At 42.7% G+C, this 20,053-nt stretch overlaps 1 protein-coding gene and 1 long non-coding RNA gene across 17 annotated transcripts; one reads left to right on the top strand and one right to left on the bottom strand.

The window, feature by feature from the left end:
- Positions 1-388: 388 nt before the first annotated feature.
- LOC143525467 (uncharacterized) lies at positions 389-9,554 on the bottom strand. 16 transcript variants are annotated; one of them, XR_013133656.1, is made up of 14 exons: positions 9,433-9,533; positions 8,754-8,848; positions 8,586-8,633; positions 8,271-8,351; positions 7,259-7,332; positions 6,937-7,058; positions 6,710-6,785; positions 5,881-5,967; positions 5,604-5,797; positions 5,404-5,527; positions 4,943-5,306; positions 4,731-4,771; positions 4,083-4,434; positions 389-3,822 (listed from the first exon to the last, which is right to left on the bottom strand). It is a non-coding gene; the product is annotated as an uncharacterized LOC143525467 (long non-coding RNA). The 16 variants fall into 16 exon arrangements; XR_013133652.1 differs by having other exon boundaries at positions 8,271-8,460; positions 9,433-9,532; XR_013133647.1 differs by having other exon boundaries at positions 8,271-8,486; positions 9,433-9,531.
- Positions 9,555-9,948: 394 nt separating this feature from the next.
- On the top strand, positions 9,949-18,422 carry LOC143524893 (ubiquitin carboxyl-terminal hydrolase 42-like). The gene is made up of 15 exons (XM_077018301.1): positions 9,949-10,133; positions 12,145-12,186; positions 12,310-12,519; positions 13,294-13,404; positions 13,509-13,608; positions 14,522-14,589; positions 14,767-14,837; positions 15,186-15,268; positions 15,669-15,777; positions 15,880-16,020; positions 16,111-16,211; positions 16,346-16,421; positions 16,589-17,355; positions 17,515-18,202; positions 18,333-18,422. The coding sequence occupies exons 1-14, from the start codon at positions 10,052-10,054 to the stop codon at positions 17,702-17,704; spliced, it is 2,151 nt and encodes a 716-aa protein (XP_076874416.1). The 5' UTR covers positions 9,949-10,051; the 3' UTR covers positions 17,705-18,202; positions 18,333-18,422.
- The last annotated feature ends 1,631 nt before the right edge of the window (positions 18,423-20,053 follow it).

Here is a 20,053-nt window from a genome sequence, read left to right as displayed (position 1 = left end):
TTAAAAGGTTTGAAGTGTGCTCGTGTATTTAGGGGACATTGGAGTAGAGAGGCAAATGAAGTCCACTTTTGGGGGAAAAAGACCCCCCCATCACAATGCTGGCTACGGGCCTGTCATTGACCCCAGAGCAACATCACAGTCACGTGGTGCTGACATCTACATGGCTGCTGTGCAGTTCTACCAGACTCTTTGAGTGAGAGGTTTATGAATGTGTTTTGGAGGATGATGGGGGTGAAGGCAAGAAAACTGCTGCAGTGGATCGTTTTCAGATGGAAAAGACTGGAAATGTTAAGACACTATTGCCTTAAACATTCAAGTTTTCATCAATGTCTGTTAAAACTAGTAGTTTCCTTATAGAAAGTATAAAGATATCCCATAAAAGCTTAAATGTATTCATTACAATTTTATTATAATTTTTATATTTTTACAATTATTATAATTCACAATGTCAAGTAGAACACAAATAAAGGTTTTTATGTACTTCCAGAATTGTCACTTGTGACCATCCATCCATCCATCCATTATCTGAACCGCTTAATCCCACTAGTCGGGGTCACTGGAGCCAATCCCAGCATCTCCGGGCGAAGGCAGGGTACACCATGGGCAGGTCGCCAGTCCACCACATGGCCAACACACACACACACACACACACACACACACTCACACCTACGGCCATTTTAGAGTGATCAATCAACCTAACACGCATGTCTTTGGACTGTGGGAGGAAACCGGAGTACCCGGAGGAAACCCACGCAGGCACAGGGAGAACACGCAAACTCCACACAGAGCAGCCCAGACCGAGAATCGAACCTAGACCGCCTTGCTGTGAGGCGACAGTGCTAACCACCACACCACCATGCCGCCCCACTTGTGACCAATATTTTGTTAATGAAAGGTTTTGTGTATGGTTACAAAAAAGGGTTTATGCATTACAGTAGAGAAACACTTCTCTGCAGAATGTAAACAAACATTCAAAGACATGCACAATTGTAACAATGCTTGCACAGTCAGCATGTTAATAAAAGTAATAATAAAAAATTAGTGGTGGGCCGTTAACGGCATTATCTGATATTACAATAGGATAGGATAGGTACTTTATTAATCCCGAAGGAAATTAGGTTCTCAGTAGCATTCAGCAGCAATAACATTACACACAATAGGAATATTGCACATTTAAATTTAAATTGCACACATGAAATAGGTGTAGAACATTAACAAGAAAAGAATTAGTAATATTAATAATATTAAGAAAACAGTACTACAGTGGTATAATGTGACAGTTTGAACTGCTCCTTGCTCCATGTTTGGTAGATATACATGGCCAGTTTATCTACCTGCTTGCGTTGTAAAGTCTGATTGCACGAGGAACAAAAGACTTCCTGAGTCTCTCAGCGGTGCACTTTAGAGACAGAAGTCTGTCACTGAACTTACTCCTTTGTTTCTGGAGTTCTGTGTGTAGTGGGTGTTTTCCATTGTCCATTATTGATTGCATTTTGTTGAGTGTCCTTTTATCAGTAATTGTGACCAGTTGTTCTAGCTCAGAACCGACCACTGAACCAGCACGCTTAATGAGTTTGTTCAGCCGTGTTTCATCTTTCTTTGCAATGCTGCCTCCCCAGCACGACACAGCATAAAAAAGGACACTGGCGACTACAGATTGGTAAAACATGCGAAGGAGTGTTTTGCAAATGTTAAATGATCTCAACCTTCTTAAAAAATAAAGTCTGTTTAGTCCCTTCTTATACAGAATGTCCGTATTGGTTGACCAGTCTAGTTTATTGTTCAAGTGCACCCCAAGGTATTTATAGGTGCTTACGACCTCTACCTCACTCCCCTCGATTAAAATGTTCCTGTGAGGCTGCACAGATCTCCGGAAGTCTACCACCATCTCCTTCGTCTTTGATGTATTGAGTAGAAGGTGGTTCTTCTGACACCACACAACAAATTCCTCTATTAGTTTCCTGTATTCCCCCTCCTCTCCATCCCTGACACATCCTAGGACGACTGTGTCATCCGAGAACTTCTGCATATGGCAGGTCCCAGAGTTGTAGCTGAAGTCTGACGTGTACAGTGTGAAGAGAAAGGGGGATAATACAGTTCCCTGTGGTATTCCCGTGCTACTAAAGGTTGTTTCTGAAGTGCAGTTCCCCAATTTAACATAATGTGGTCTGTTTGTGAGGTAATCTTTGATCCAGGATGTCAGGTGTGAGTCCACATGCATGGCCATCAGTTTGTCATTAAGCAAAAGAGGCTGAACGGTGTCAAACGCACTGGAGAAGTCGAAGAACATCATTCTAACAGCGCAGCCACTCTTATCCAAATGAGAGTGGGTCCTGTGAAGGAGATATGAGATGGCGTCTTCCACTCCCACCTTTTCCTGGTAGGCAAACTGCAGTAATGGGTCTACTGCATGCTGGACTTGGGGTCTGAGACGGCAGAGTAGTATACGCTCCATCGTCTTTATTATGTGCGAAGTTAGCGCTATCTGTCTGAAGTCATTGAGCTCCACTGGACACTTCTTCTTTGGCACAGGAACAATGCACGTTGTTTTCCAGAGTGAGGGGACTCTTCCCAGTTGCAGACTTAGATTGAAAATGTACTGAAGAGGTTCTCCAAGTTCATCAGCACAGGACTTAAGTAATTTTGGGCATACTTTATCCGGACCTGCTGACTTCCTGGTACGAATCTTCCCCAGTTCTCTTTTAACCTGGTCTATGGTTATGATAGGTAGAGAAGGGGGGGGGGGGGGGAGGGAGTGGAAGTACTGTGGAACGATTCGGAATGAGGTGTGAGTCAAGGGCTGTGGCAGAAGGAGGGGTGTCAATGGCTGTGTGGACTGAAGTTGTTATGTTACTCGTGGAGTACAAGGCTGTGTCAACTGAGGTTGTCTGGGCATTAGGCATACTGGGGGAGAATGCAGGAGTAAGGTCCATGGCATCATGTGCTGGGGTTGCCGGATCAATAGACAGGCTAGTATAGGGTATGGGTGTGATGTCGGGACACTCACTGTCCATCCGACTCAGAGCAGGGCCCTCGAAGCGATTGAAGAATAAATTGAGCTCATTTGCCCTCTCCACATTGCCATCGTGTACTGTTTCCATCCTCTGCTTGTGTCCAGTTATTGTCCTTATTCCACTCCAGACCTCCCTGGTATTATTGGTTTGGAGTTTCTGCTCCAGCTTCCTTGTGTAGGATGCTTTAGCTTCTCTCAAGCAGACTTTGAGCTCCAGTTGTACACTTCTGAGTTCCTCCTGGTTCTTATTCCTGAAAGCCCTTTTCTTTTTATTCAGGAGTACCTTGACATTACTGGTTATCCAGGGCTTATTGTTGGCATAGCAGCGTACCGTTCTTGTTGGGACAGCTATGTCCATGCAGAAGCTTATGTAATCTGTTACACAGTGAGTGATCCCTTCAATGTCCTCACCCCATGATTCCTGTAACACACTCCAGTCAGTTGAAGCAAAACAGTCCTGTAGGGTCTCTTCCGCCTCAGGAGACCATTTTCTGAAGGTGTGTGAGGTTATAGGCTGCCTTTTGACAATAGGTTTGTATTGTGGCTTTAAGTAGATGAGGTTATGATCTGATTTTCCTAAGGGGGGTAGTGATTATGGCAGTATATGCCTCTTTAATATTTGCGTAGAAAAGGTCAATTGTCCTATTTTTCCTTGTGGGGCAGTCTACATACTGCTGGAATGTAGGTAATGTAGAAGCCAGTGTAGTATTGTTAAAATCTCCAGAGATAGCCATGTAAGCGTCCGGGTGCTGGGTCTGGAGTTTAGAGACCGTTGCGTGCGTAACGTCGCATGCAGCCTCTGCATCAGCCTGAGGAGGAATGTAAACACAAAGGGCAATGGCGTGAGAGAATTCTCTAGGTACATAATATGGCCGCAAACTCACTGCTATCAGTTCAATGTCTCTACTGCAGATAACCTCTTTCACTGTTATATGTCCAGGATTGCACCATCTGTTGTTAATAAAAAGTGCGAGTCCTCCACCCTTGCGTTTTCCGGTAAGTTTAGCGTCCCTGTCCGCTCGTACAGTTGTAAAACCTGGGATATTCATGATGGAATCAGGAATGTTACCTGTTAGCCACGTTTCCGTCAAACAGAAGAGACTGCACTCGCGGTAAATCTTCTGATTTCTCACCAGCTCCATTAACTCCTCCATTTTGTTATTTAGTGAGTTTACATTTCCCATCACAACCGAAGGAACAGAGGGCTTGTATCTTCAGCGTTTCTCTAGCCGCTTAGCTTTTAGCGTAGCACCGGCTCTGCACCCGCGGTATTTTCGTTTAAGTTCGTCCGGAATGGGATGTCTTGTGCCGGTATGTCGCATTGTTCTCAGTGCGAGAAGATCATCCCGGGTATAAACGAAGCATCTGCTGATCTCTTGTGCAAATGAGTCATCCATATCCACAGGATATATAAATAAATACTATGTAAAATAACGCGATAAAACACAGCAGTGAACGTAATAGTACACAATAGTAAAAAGTAAAAATAGAAGTAGTGTCGTAAAATTATTGCGAACAGAGAGCTACTAAGTGGCTGCCACACGCTGCGGCGCCATCTTAAATTATATATATATTATATATATATATATATATATATATATATATATATATATATATATATATATATAAATAAATTTAAGATGGCGCCGCAGCGTGTAGCAGCTATATCAATATATCATGATAGAACTAAATATAAGTAAATAAACAATATACATACAGACGATACCACGAAGGATGAAGGCAGATGCATGTGGATTACTGTCAGTCATCAAACACATGTAAAACATCCATGAACTTCCTACTTCCTGTGATGTTACTGACTATTTACAAAATCACCAATAGGAGGTGCTAAAGCTACACTTACAACACTAACAGCACAAGCTAACACCATAATTAAATAATAACACAATAATTGAAAGAAACACATACCAGTCTCAATGAACTGCCGAAAATATCCGGAGATGCGACACTTGTTTTCCAGTGGACAGTCATCATCATCATCTGCACTGCTTTCAGTGGGCCAGCGTATGTATGGGAGCAATATCTTAAAAACAAAAGCACTCAAGAGCCCTGCTGTTTGTATATGTCTAGGTCATGTACACCACATAAATGTGTTATCAAATATAGTTTTCTTTAAAAATATGTACATAAACATACCTGTGGCATAAGTGAATATTCACTTTCCTTTGGGAAAAACCTGCACATCTTTCCTTTCAATCAACAGTGACCACACCTTGGTTTCCTTTAGTCCTTTCCAAATTTGTTTCAACTGACGTAATCGTCTACCAATTACCTGCAGATTTGGCAAAAATCACCATACAATACTGCTTAACTTCATGTAATGTATTAAAATTTGCAGTGAAATGGAATGTGCAGATAGGGCATGTTACCGCATGTGACAAAAGGCGTTCAAAGAGCCACCTTCTGTTTGTATTGGTTGGGCCAGGTAGATCCCAAGAAAGACTCAAGGACAGCCTGGCATTCATCTTCACTGAGTTCATCATCTCCATCAACCTGGACATAAATGGCTGCAACAACTTTTTCAATAAAAATAGAAAGAAAAAAAAAATTAAACACATGATGTACATACCAATTTGATGATTTCTCGTATATCATGGTCAATTGTTCTGCTGAGTCCAGGCAGTCGAGGCCCCCCATGTAAGAACGAATGTCCCAGCATCCGTCCAGCTACTAGAAACATGTCACCCTCAATGAGGGACTGGGATGATGAAGGGACCAGATGATCAGGTTCACCTTCAAATAGGCATGTCCTTTCGATATTCCCTGTAATTGGAAGATGGACACGAATGTCAACATTTCTAATTCCAAGAAAAAGTAATAAACATATGTAACAATGATCATCATACCTAGATTAATACTGAAGCCAGCTTTAAGCCTTTGAATAATTGCTGAAAAGAATTATCTTGTCACTCCTTCACCAACAGCAACATCTCCTAATATGGTAAACACCAATTAAAAGATAAAAACACAGAAATGAACAAGTTGCGTAAACGAATTAACAATTAACAAGTTGAAGGTGGTGTGCTGGACTTAAAGTCCTCCAATATCAGAAACTGAATTAGGGTCATTCTATATCATCCACAATAAAGATCTTGGCTCAAATTCTTGGGGTTAAAATTATTAATACTACAGACTATATTTTTGCTGTATTGACTAGACATTTCCTTTGAATTCATACAAAAGGCTTTACAATGCTTTACAATTTTTGACTTGAAAAGGTACAGAAACGTCTAGCCCAACACCTGCAACCTAAATCTTGCAAGCTAGACTTGATTTTGAAGATTCAATTGATAAATAACTGAGCATGGTACTTCTTAGATCATATCAATGAACTAACTATGGGCTAGTTATTTAGGTGGTGATGAAAAAATTACTGATATGAATATATACTGATAATGGCTATACTTGCTGCAAATGAACCAGAAGTTATTTCTGTATATCTGTTGAAACATGATCAGGAAGGTGCACTGAAAGCACTTTAAGGAAGGAAAATATGTTTTCTCTACAGAGTTCAGATTCAGTTGAGCATTATTTAGTCTAGATGCCAATAAGTGAAACAGAAATAACTGTCTATGGTTGGTATCCAATTCAAGAAGAAATCTGTTAAACAGCAATTTCAGACTAGAAATCTCCACTGTGTGAATATTCACAATTTATACTGGTATATACAGTTACCTTGAAGTTTACATGTCACTGGACATGCCCATTTCACACTTGACTGCTTGTACAATGCAATGAGTTGTCTGTCTGTCTGCTCATTCGCAAATCCATGTTCATGAAAAGAGAATTTAATATTTTTTGAAACTGTGATCAAATATCAGTACTGTAACTCATACATCATGCTTCTGAACAGCTCAATTTTAAAATGTAATATATTAAAATCTGTAGACAATACCACATACCAAAATCATTAATGCATGTGTCTTGAGCTGCATTTGAAGGTTCAGCATTACATGCAAGTGGGGTAACGGTTCCTGAAGAAGTGTGGGGTGTAGATGGTCCTTCTTTGTCTTCAGGTGGTGTCCTTAAACACAAACATATGAATAACAGGTGAAATTTATGGTCACATTTTAGGAGCCAAGTCAGCACCAACGACACACTCAACATAAAATCCAATAGTTGTGAACTTACACAAAGGGCCAATCAATATAAACCCCAAATAAATTTCAGAGTCACTAAACAGTGTGGCGTGTCTGTGATTACGAATGTTTCACAGGCTCTTACCTTTCTTTGCATGAACTTGCGTGTATTTCCAGAATATCAAGTGGCATTTCCTCCTGACATATAGGACAGTTTGCCTAAAATAAATAAAACACAAATTGTTCCAGTGCAACATGACAGTATATGCACAACATCTATTAAATACACATTTAAGTTATTACATTTACATCAGATTTATTGAATAATAATTTTAGACACTCATTTTAAAATGATGCAGAGACAGCAAGATTCAATATTATGTCGTCTAGAAAGCATCCACTGAAATTTATTTATTTATACATTTTCATCCCCATTTAAGTAACTATTCCACAAAATACCATACAAATCAATGTAACTTTTCAGTGTTTGAATAAGAAGTCATTTACTTCTTCACTCTGTTCATCCTCTAGATTGATGACCTCACAGGACTATATAGGCTATGGGCAGGTAGGATGACAAGCGGGTAAAAGACACCACATTTCTGGCACTTCTCTTTTGACATGCCACTGAAGCTTTCTGAGTTTGGTGGCAGAGGAGTGGTATCAAGTTCCATCTGAAGAGGAACTATATACAGAACTCCTTTACCACTCTGACTTGCAGTTTTCAAAAGCTTGCTGCAGTATCCACCATCATCAGGTGTTACAAGAGAGAGCTTTCGGGTACCCCACCCTCCTTAAAACAAAAACAACAGTAATGATCGCAGTGTTTGCTGGCAATTTAATGGGTTACTGCTCTTTTATCATATACCATACACCTTACAGTTTCTTCCCACAAATAAAGCTTGTGAAATGTACTAAATTTACATGACCCAACTGCAAAGCAAAAACTTAGAAAAGCTATGCCAAATCCAAACTTTACATTATTTCAATTTAATACACTTTTAATAAAATTCAGCAAATGTTTGCTCCACTAAAACAATGAATTTTACTTCAGGATTCATTTTATGTGTTGGGTTTTGATGGGCACCGTATCAAACATAGTCTGTTGAGAATAGTAAGACTATGTTGTTTTTTTTTATGACATCAAACATACATACCTCATTGTATGTAGCATTTTCATCAATGTATGCAGTCCTACGCCCCAAACCAGCTTGCGTGTGCAACAACTGGTCTTGTTGCTTAGGTGTCCGATCATATTGGCGAGGTAGGAGGTAAAAGATGAATGGCATTACTTTAGCTGGTTTGCAGAGGACAGTTGTAGCAGCAGAAAATCGTTTTTCCCCCATCCTTTGGTAAAAAGCCCAGGGAAGGACCTGTGAGGAAATTACAATTACAATGACTATATGAAAAGGTAAATTTGTTATAGAGTACATATTTGCTTAACAGAACATGATCAAAATAGGTAGTAAAACCTGGCCATGTTTGAACAGCTGCTCTCTCACCCTGAACTGAACTGAAGCCTAAAGGACATAAAACCATTAAAAAGCATCGATATTCATAAATTTGACCACAACATATTATTTGTATTGTAGCACACAGTACAAAATATTTAGCTCACTACATTAAAATATATAAGAGACCTGACATTATCTTGACTAGGGCCAGCTGCACTTCCTGACTGCGAGGTCAACAAGGACAACAGGTTCCTTGTGGACCTGATAACATCTGCATTTCCCTACAAGCACAAAGAAAACACGACTATTTGTACCATTTCTTGCATCCTACGCATTCCCGCCATGCTGCCAATCGTAGAAAGAAAATAAAGGGTTTAACAAGAATGAATAAACATGTATAAAATGGCGGCATGAACAACTTCTGGAACACTCTGCTATGCCTTTCTTTTTTATGCATTTATAACAACAGCAAACCATTTACTACGATACTTTTGAACGGTCCAAACGCGAAGTTTAAACGTATTGCCCGTTTTACAGCCTGTAGCTAGTTCTGATAACTAGAACCAGCAAGACCCTGATTGTTTTATGCCCTAAAATTAAACTATTTTCTATCCTACAACCATTCTGACAAATGAATGTTACTACGTCAGGGAAACACATACTTAAACGATAATGTTAAGCTGTACACTTCAAACTCTTTATATGAGAGCAGCTCATACCAACCAAAGCTCTTAGTTAACCTCTACTAACAAGCTAGCTAACTAGCTAAAGTTCCCCCGCGTTATAACGCAACCACCGTTACGTAACGCAACACATCAACTTGCCGTGTAACGCGTTGAATCTGAATAACTTTGGATGCACTTACCTCGTTGTGCTCCATTAGTTGTCTCCGCCACAAAGGCGACCGAGAGTGAGGCAGCGCTGTGATTGGTTTAATGCGTTGGATTGCTCTAAAAGGTTTACTTTTCCTGAGAAGCCCGGATGTTTCATCGCGGGTCTGAATCTGTATTTCTGAGTTTTGAATCATAGCGATTTGAATTTAAGGATCTACATTTTTTCATGTGAAAAATGCAAGTTGTAATATTGAAATTTATTTTTTTCCAACAGCAAATTTCACCATCTCGCAAGTTCAAAACATAAAAAAGCATTGTTAAAATTCAAATGTATGAATTACGCCATTAAATATTTCAAGTTTATTAAATGTAATGTTAATATAATACAAATATACAAAATTCAGATTCAAATATTTATGCTCCATATTCATCAGGTTATTGTAGCAGCCTGGCTGATTTGGTGTTTTGGTTAAAACATTTGGAAGTCGTGACATCGCGCGTGCTAAGCCACTTAGAATGTTTGGTTTAGAATGGTTGGGAAGGTGGAATGTTTGGATTTCAGTTTCGATGCTGAAAAGCTCAAAACCGGTCGTATGAGATTTTGCTCTGCGATTTACAATCTAATGCGATTTTCTAATCTTCACTTTGAGAATGAGTTTTTACCCTCTGATAACTGACCTGCCTGGGCAGGAACAGAACCACGTCATGGACACGCCAGATTTTACCACTCATGGTGAGAAAAAAATGTTCATATACTGTACATAACTTTATACTCAGGGTTGCCAACTCTCACGCATTGAGCGTGAGACACACGCATTTGACCGTCTTCACACGCTCTCACGCCACACTTGCGATATCTCACGGCGAAAAAAAAAATCCAGTTTATTTATCTCTGATCTACATCTCTGATTCAATTAGTTACTAGTTCGCTCTGGCGCCAACCACCGGCGATCGATATAATACTTAATTTGTGTCCATTTTATCGATAGATCGCGATATAACACTTAATTTGTGTCCATTTTATGTTCACCCCCCGTCGACGACTTACGTTCGCCACCAATTTACACTCGCCACCTCCTCCAGGTTCAAATCTCACTCCAAGCGATCTTCAAAAGTTGGCAACCCTGTATACTTCTATATAAGACAGTACATTTAGTGAACATTGCTTATGAGTATTGATTTCCATAGGCTTATTTATAATAAAAATGTAATATACACATGTATGTAGTTTTCTAAGGTTTAGAAAAATAACCTATATATATATATATGCTCTACTGGTGACTTTCAAGCTCTTTATTTCATGTGTACAGGACATTTTGATTATTATAATTAATGGAGCATGGGTTATTTCTTTGACTCAGCACAATTTTCATAAATCCCACCATGTTAACATTCTCCATGTTGCCATGGAAAATGCAAATACAAATAAACATTTTTAAAAAGAAACATCATCAAATTCTTAAGCATTCTCCCCACATTCTAATGACATCACATGGCACCATAGCCCTTCTTATAATCACTTGTTCATAATCACTTACAATAAGAATAAAGGAATATAAGAGGAATAAACTTCTTGAAGTCATGAGATCTGCACAGATTATAGTCACTTTCAGAAACAGAAAAAATGTGCTCCCATGCCTTACAGATTTATTCAGCTGTTTTAGCTCTCAGGTGAAAAGCACAGCTATTCTGTAGCTTTGATTTGATGCACTTTATATCTTTTATGTCAAACGTTTTATTTAAATGTCTACATTTAATTTAAAATTTAATAATGTGTTTTCCTCTATAAATTTATTTCTAACATTTCATTATTGAATTTTTGTTCTATTTAAATCAATTGTATTTAATTATTTGTGATAGCTTTTATCTCTATTTTTTTTCTTATAGACCTGATGATCTTAACAGTACACACTCATGCTTCCTCTGTGCCCTGGGTTGGTTTTTTGCATTTTAAACAGGGTTGCCAAATGACACACGCATTTGACCGTCTTCACACGCTCTCACGCCACACTTCCGATTTCTCACGCAGTGGGTGGGTGGGGGGGTTGCGAACGTAAGTTGTCACCGGCCGGGGTGTAAAATGGACACAAATTAAGTATTATATCGCGATCGATCGCCAGTGGTTGGCACCAGAGCGAACTAGTAACTCATTGAATCATAGATGTGAATCAGAGGTAAATAAACTAGATTTTTTTTCCGGCTTGAGAAATCGGATGTGTGGCGTGAGAGCGTGTGAAGACAGTCAAATGCGTGTGTCTCACGCTCAATGCGTGAGAGTTGGCAACCCTGTGTATCTGCATGCACGGACGTAATTTGGGGGGGGGAGGGGGGGGACATGTCACCCCCACTTTTTCAAAAGCCAGTTTTGGTCCCCCCCAGTTTTTACGGTTAAAACCAAATATTTAAATAGCGTCGAATCCATGTCCCCCCCCCAATTTTATTACAAAATTACGTCCATGTCTGCATGTACCTGTAACTAATTTCTCAACAGTGAACTGTACCAAAAAATGGTTGGAGTATCCAATTTGAAGGCATTTTACTGTTTGATTTTGAGTAACAAAACAGGTTATCGTACAAGCTTGAGGCAGTAGACCTCAAGTAGTAGTAGTAACAATGTGACCCCCCCCCACCCCCCCCACCCCCCCAGCCAGCATGTATGTTCTGTTTGTGTCATTCTGAGCAATTACCACAGGTGAGTTCTTGAAAAGTGCATCTAACTTCAACGATCTGATTATATCTGGCAGGAATGAATAGTGACCATGGAGAAGATAAGCCCAAGGAAACTGGTGAGTACTTTACCGTTTACTCCATGTTCCAGGGATGCACCGGTTCTGTGTCCTGCAAGCATTTCTGAAGCAACCGTGTTGCTGTACGAAAGCCGTAACGAATGCCTCTGTTTGTCCATGTAGTGGTGCTTGCCAGTGGCGATGGCATCCCTCTACCCCAGATGGTCCTGTTCCCAGCAGAACGCCTCTGTTTAAATTGGAACCAGGTCCATCGTATTGGAGCAGGTCTAGAGAACCTGGGCAACACGTGTTTTTTAAACTCTGCCCTTCAGTGTCTCTCCTACACTGCTCCTCTCGCCAACTACATGCTGTCCAGAGAGCATTCCAGAACATGTGAGTCACTCCCCATCCTTCTCCTGCTGCCACACATCTTGGTTCTAAAGTATTTAACATATCCAACGTAGCCTGTTTTAGTTCTTGCATCATTATGTAATCAGCCTTATTTGAGCTGACTGCAAGTTGAACAAGAGTAAATTGTCTAACATTTCTAATATCACAAGAGAGGAGCAGAAATTAAGCTTGGTTGTCTAGACCAATGTTGGTTAAAAAATGGAGTGTCCACTGGTATGAGACGATATTTAGGGCTGTTCAATAAAAGGTGTTAACAGAGGTGTCAGCAGGCCTCTGTTTTGCATGAACCAGCAGGTGTCTTTGTTGGGAGCAGAGTGTGCTTCTTCCCATTGGCTGCAACAGTTCATTCAGTATCTCGATCATCTCAGGATGATCTACACACAGTCCTTAATTTCACAATGTGTTCAGAGTTTCTATGTAATGCTGTAAGACAAAACGCAGATCTGATGAACATTTGCTATGATGTTTTGGGTTTATTGTATGTTTTCCCATCTGTTGAATGAAGTCTTTATCAACCAAGGGGTGCAGTTGTCCTTTGTACAAACTATTTAACATTATTGTGAGTTTGTCAATGTTATTTGCTTCCGTAAAGGTTTTCTAATTGATATACATAGAAAACATTTGGTTGGAAACATGGCTTTGTTAATTACCTGCTTATTAACTGCTTATTAACTTTCAAGATTACCTACTGGTATTTAGTGATACCATCTGTATATTTAATATGCCTTAATTCTGAGTCCTCTTTTCCCCCCGAAGGTCATGAACCTGGATTTTGCATGATGTGCATCATGGAGAATCACATCACCCAGGTGTTTGCCAATTCAGGAAAAGTCATTAAACCCATCAGTGTGCTGAATGAACTAAAATGTGAGTATGCAAATGGTGATGGACAAAAGCAACATCATATTCCTTTGAGCACCATTAAATATGAACATTTCTAATTGTGGTCCATCTCCTTTTCTTTTACAAAGGTATTGCAAGTCATTTCTGTTTTGGGAGTCAAGAAGACGCTCATGAGTTCTTGCGGTACACAGTGGACACTATGCAAGAGTCCTGCCTGTTTTGGAGCACGTATGTTTACTTGGACCACACCCTATATCATTGCTCAAGTTGCTAAATTATTGAAATTTTAGCATTCATCTATTTCTTAGCATGTTTGTTGGATATCTGTGGGTCGCAGAATTGTTACTTGACTCTTCTTGCAGACAGATATTTAAAAATGTTACTTCTAGCAGGTGCAGCTGTGGCTGTTAGTCAGGTGTATTATTATTATTATTATTATTATTATTATTATTAATATTATTTGGAGAGTAAATACATGGATCCAAGGGTCCTTTTTTGGCGTTTTTTGTGCTTTCCATTTCACTGACTGAAAAAAGAGCGGAGACTGGTGCTTGATACCGGTGTGAAGAAAATTGCTGATGTATCCACCAGTTATTAAGATTGTCCTGTATCTAAATGAGGCCAGGTTGGTCTAAGAAAATAGAAGTAGTCCTGCATTTGTGCAGAAACTGCACAGGCATACAGGGTGGTTTACTCTCACCCCTCTCTTCCATACCACAGTCGACAGCTTGTTTATGTGTGGCTAACACGTTAGTCCACCAGCGCTCTGTATGTGGGCTGTGCGCTCTCTCCCAAGTTGCTTTGATGCGGTGCCAGCTGCTGCTTCTCAACATCTCTCCACTACTGGCCAGCCAGCAGCCTACATTCAGAATGAAGCGTTTGACTTTTCCAGTTACGTGTGGAGATGAATCCATCAGGGAATCGCTGCGTCGTTCTAGTTTCTGGCATTTTTCACGTCAGACCTCATTTCTGTTCTGCTTTGTGCTTTTAGAAAGCGTTATTCAGAAAGCCGTTTAGATACACTTAAAGGCTGTACTCTTACAATTGCATGTTTGTTTATATTCTCTTTTTAATTTCTTGTTTTAGTTTCTATCTGAATAAATTACATTTTCTGCCTTGTCTGATGTTTTTATTTAATCAGACTGGACAGGCAAACACAGGCAACCACTCTGATCCATCAGATATTTGGAGGTTACCTGAGATCAAGATGTGAGTTTGTCAGTCATACTTCATTCCAATTTGTGAACATCAAATGGTAAAATGGTATTTACTGTAAAACGTTACTATAAGTTATTTATTTCATAAGTGTTCAATGTGTATGACTGGCAGTGCTATTTGAGATGTTTTTGATCAGTTAAATTGATTATATTCTTTCTGATTTCACAGTGGAGTGTTTGAATTGCAATGGAGTATCTGATACGTTTGATCAGTATTTGGACATTGCACTGGACATTGAGGTAGCCATTAGTCACTTTGTTGTATCTTTTATAAAGATGTGCCTAGAAATGATCTGGGCTTTGAAATTGATTCTATCAGTTTGTTAAAGTGTGTGTGCGTGTGTGTGTACATGTGTGAGGTGGACATTTGTTTAGATTATTAATTAGGTCTGCTAATCATGGCATGTCTGGCTTACAATTTAGTCTCGTAGTGAGAGTTGCTGTCTTAGTGAATTAATGATTACTTAGTGAATTGATAATTGCTTGTCCCAAACTGGTGTCTGAGATGTAAAGCATCATAGGATCAGTTTGACAAGATTTTCTTTAGCCCTGTGTCTGTGCCTAAGCGTGTTTACATGTGTTTTGTAGACTGCTCCAACCATCACCAAAGCTCTTGAGCAGTTTGTTAAGCCTGAGCAGCTTGATGGAGACAATGCCTACAAGTGCACCAAGTAAGTGTCCCAGCTCAGATCTGCTCCACCATGCCGTCCAACAGGGTAACCATGTGTGTTTTCCAAAAGTAGCATGACCAGTAACTTTAGACTCAGGAAGGCGGATACAAACTGCCAGCCTCATTTTCAAAATATTTTCACATAAAACTCAAAAAGCCGTCTTCGGCCACGTACTACAGAGTGCTTTGAAACCAATGGATAAGAGGGATAAAGGTGCTCTTTACTTCTGTCCCTTAACACACGGCAAGACTATCTTGGATAAGTACGAGGCACACCGGTTTATCTCTGGAGATAAACCAAGCTCTATTTGTTGTCATGGGACCACTAGTGGTGAATTTACTGTGGTCTGTGTTGCCTATTATCTTTTCTGTCCTCATTGTGAATTTGGTTGTGTTTGTAGATGTAACAAAATGGTTCATGCCTCGAAAAGATTTACCGTCCACCGTAGCTCGAATGTGCTCACCATTACTCTAAAGCGCTTCGACTTCTACGGAGGCAAAATTGCAAAGGTTTGACCACCGTACTTAATTCTGCCGCACTGTTGTACACTTTCCTTAGTCGTTTCACGTGATCTATGCCATTGCACAACTGTTCTCTGTCCCCCTGTGCAGGACGTGAGGTATCCAGAGTATCTGGACATGCGTCCGTTCATGTCGCAGTCCCACGGAGAGCCACAGCTCTACGGCCTGTACGCTGTGCTGGTCCACTCCGGGTTTAGCTGCCACGCTGGACACTACTACTGCTATGTGAAGGTTTGATGTGCTGCGCGGTTTCAGCATTCTCTGCGTTTTTGCACTGAGTTTCTGCTCTAGCTAATGGATGGAATAATGTTTTTATTTCAGTCTGGTAATGGGCAGTGGTATAAGATGAACGACGCATCAGTAACTGTAAGCGACATACAATCAGTGCTGAATCAACAAGCATATTTACTGTTCTACATCCGGTAAGTTCAACTTAATGTTTAAACCAGCTCCAGATTTTTGAATAGTGGAATATTTAGAAAGGCATTTTATACACTTTTATTGACTGTAACTCTGTGACCCGTGGTCCCGGTCATTGCTCCCCTCGCCCGGTCAGCACGGCCAAGGTGAACGGGCCTCAGTTCACCTCCACCTCCATCATCAGTCCACAGCTTCCTCCTCACATGGCAAAGGTATCACCACACCACTGCACCATGCCAGGACATCTGACTGGGAACTGGTTGTTATTGTTCACTAGTATAATTGAGAGGGCTGTGTTTTGTTTGTTTACACTGTTAAACTCTTACTTTCTGTTCCTTATATTCAGATTTCCCATAACTGACCGCTGTTCACTTTGCAGAATAACTCTCCCATGAAGGAGGACCAAGGTGGCTCAAAGCCTGGCAGCAGCGTCCCGAAGAGCCAGCCCAGCCCCTGCAGTTCTTCGGCTGCCGCATCCCCGACCTCAGACCTCAGACGGCCTGTGCAGGTGAACGGTGGCACCACCGCTCACAATAGAGCAGCTTCCCTGCTTGACCGCAGGGAAGATGTGGCAGCATCTCTGTCTGGTGCGCCAGGCTCTAGTGAAGGCAGACGAGCGCATAAGGAGCGGAAGTGTGATAAAGACTCTGAGCAGCCACACCTTTCCTCCACCCTGAAGGAGCGAGGCAGATCCAGGCAGGGACATTATCAAGAGCGGGAAACCCGGAGTCGGGAGCGCTACGGGCACCGCCATCGCCATCGCCATCGTCCCAACAGAGACCACCATACTGATAAGGATCGCTCGGCCAGTCGAGAGAGGATCTCTGGAGAGCGAGAGGGAGATCGGCACCGAGACGGGCACACCCACCACCGCCGAGACCACTACCACCACCGGCGCCATCACAGCAGCAAGGACGAACGAGACCGGGATGTGGAGAATGGTCAAGGTGACTTCCCTCGCTCATTTGAGTACTATGTTGGGAAGAAAGACTCGAGACACAAGCGGGCTAAAGCACCACGCCCCGCCAGCCCTGCCCCGCGGCCCCAGGCACAAAAGCGTAGCCTGTCGGACAGGGAGGAGCCATGTGAAGAGCGGCCTATCAAAAAACACAAGAAATCCAAGAAGAAGAACAAGGACAAGCGGAGGTAAGGAGCTATTTATGTTGCATGAGAACGGCCATTGCTATACTGTGTGTGACCAGGAGGGGTCAGCAAACGGAACTGTTACTGTTGTAGAAAATCTAGCAACCATAAGCCAGAAAGTGTACTACAGTTTCCTTAAGCAAAATCCTTTTCAATCTGCAGGAGTTCTGAGAGGGACCCATCAGAGAAGAAAAAGAAGAGGAGGAGGCACAACTTGGAGGAGGAGCCTCGTATGGAGTGTCGCTCTGGCCACAGCTTAGACAAACGTAAGCGCCGCCTCAGCTCCGACCCAGACGGGTCTTCACCCAGCGCCAAGCGACCTACTACTGAGGACTATTACCAGAGTCAGTAGACGGTGCTCTGATGCCTCGCTCCCTCCTTCGCCTTCCTCTGGACAGACAAAAGCGATGTCCGAGCCTCTCACTCAGCATGTCGCTACCCCCGCTGTCCCCGCCTCCGCACAAGCCTCATTCAGCCCCCGAGACGCCAGCTAAGCCAACCTTGCACCCAGATGGCCTCGGCTGAGGAGCCCATCTACTGCCACGACACCCATGTGACGAAAGGCACCACGGCGCCCCCAGAGGCCAACCACGACCTCTACTCACAGGGGGGCGACGGGCACGTGGCTTTAGAGAGGCCCGTGGCAACCGCGGACGCCTTTGTGCCCAACGGCGATGACTGCAGGGAAGATGCGGCGGCATCTCTGTCTGGTGCGCCAGGCTCTAGAGAAGGCAGACGAGCGCGTGAGGAGTGGAAGTGTGTGCACCGCCTCAGCTCCGACCCAGACGGGTCTTCACCCAGCGCCAAGCGACCTACTACTGAGGTCTATTACCAACTTAACGTCACTCAGGTGCATAAGGGTCAACTTTTTTTCCAAGTTTCAATTATCCATTACAAACCAGCTCCAGATTTTTGAATAGTGGAATATTTAGAAAGGCATTTTATACACTTTTATCCCCCCCCCAATCCATAATTTTTAGGTCAACAGATCTTATGTAACTCTGTGACCCGTGGTCCCGGTCATTGCTCCCCTCGCCCGGTCAGCACGGCCAAGGTGAACGGGCCTCAGTTCACCTCCACCTCCATCATCAGTCCACAGCTTCCTCCTCACATGGCAAAGGTATCACCACACTACTGCACCATGCCAGGACATCTGACTGGGAACTGGTTGTTATTGTTCACTAGTATAATTGAGAGGGCTGTGTTTTGTTTGTTTACACTGTTAAACTCTTACTTTCTGTTCCTTATATTCAGATTTCCCATAACTGACCGCTGTTCACTTTGCAGAATAACTCTCCCATGAAGGAGGACCAAGGTGGCTCAAAGCCTGGCAGCAGTGTCCCGAAGAGCCAGCCCAGCCCCTGCAGTTCTTCGGCTGCCGCATCCCACCTGCGCCCACTGCCCTCGTCCTCTTCCTCCAGCGCACCTCAGACCTCAGACGGCCTGTGCAGGTGAACGGTGGCGCCGCCGCTCACAATAAAGCAACTTTCCTGGTTCCGTATGGCCAAGAGTCATCCGACGAGTCCGACCAGGAAGGCGGAGCCTTGGATAATGGCACAGGGAAGTCTTACCCTGGTGCCAAGGCATCCGACGGGAAAGGTGGGATGGATGGTCCCCTCTTCCACAGCTCGGGACACAAGCGGGCTAAAGCACCACGCCCCGCCAGCCCTGCCCCGCGGCCCCAGGCACAAAAGCGTAGCCTGTCGGACAGGGAGGATCCATGTGAAGAGCGGCCTGTCAAAAAACACAAGAAATCCAGAAAGAAGAACAAGGACAAGCGGAGGTAAGGAGCTATTTATGTTGCATGAGAACGGCCATTGCTATACTGTGTGTGACCAGGAGGGGTCAGCAAACAGAACTGTTACTGTTGTAGAAAATCTAGCAATCATAAGCCAGAAAGGGTACTAGAGTTTCCTTAAGCAAAATCATTTTCAATCTGCAGGAGTTCTGAGAGGGACCTATCAGACAGGAATGGGGACAGCAGCTCCTTCCGACACAAAAAGAAGAATAAGAAGAGGAGGAGGCACAACTTGGAGGAGGAGCCTCGTATGGAGTGTTGCTCTGGCCACAGCTTAGACAAACGTAAGCGCTGCCTCAGCTCCGACCCAGACGAGTCTTCACCCAGCGCCAAGCGACCTACTACTGAGGACTATTACCAGAGTCAGTAGACGGTGCTCTGATGCCTCGCTCCCTCCTTCGCCTTCTTCTGGACGGACAAAAGCGATGTCCGAGCCTCTCACTCAGCATGTCGCTACCCCGCTGTCCCCGCCTCCGCACAGGCCCCATTCAGCCCCCGAGACGGCCAGGGAAAGACAGTGCAAGGAAAGACATTGCGGCCGAGCCAGAGCCAGCCCTGCCCCTGCAGTTCTGAGAAGGGGTAGCAGCATTTTGTGGACTGGCATGTGACGTTTTTATGCCACTGGCATAAAAGGAAATGACGTTTCACGTGCCACTGGCACTTTCCGGTGTCCTGTGGTATATGCCACTTTTTTGTGAAATATGCCACTGTCTAAGAGGAATATACTCGACTTTTAGTGGACTTTCCCACTTTATAAAGTTTCCGAAAGAAAAACCCATTAGGCTAAAAGGCTAAGCTAATGTTACCTGAGGTAGCAGGTAACGTTAGAAAACGTACAGCTAAGTGCGATATACCCGAGTGTAATATGCCACTACCGAGTGGAATATGCCACTGCTAATATGC

The sequence above is a fragment of the Brachyhypopomus gauderio genome, chromosome 10 (genome assembly GCF_052324685.1).
Source record: "Brachyhypopomus gauderio isolate BG-103 chromosome 10, BGAUD_0.2, whole genome shotgun sequence".
NCBI lineage: Eukaryota > Metazoa > Chordata > Actinopteri > Gymnotiformes > Hypopomidae > Brachyhypopomus > Brachyhypopomus gauderio.
Note: the sequence above shows the minus strand (reverse complement) of the source record. Positions and strands in the feature narration are given on the sequence as shown.

Bases quoted from the DNA above. Each gene is read 5' to 3' on its own strand.
- LOC143524893 (XM_077018301.1), top strand. From the start codon at position 10,052: ATGAGTTTTTACCCTCTGATAACTGACCTGCCTGGGCAGGAACAGAAC. The intron at 10,134-12,144 runs GTGAGAAAAAAA...TATATCTGGCAG, and splicing joins GCCAGATTTTACCACTCATG to GAATGAATAGTGACCATGGA. The intron at 15,269-15,668 runs GTAAGTGTCCCA...TTGTGTTTGTAG, and splicing joins AATGCCTACAAGTGCACCAA to ATGTAACAAAATGGTTCATG.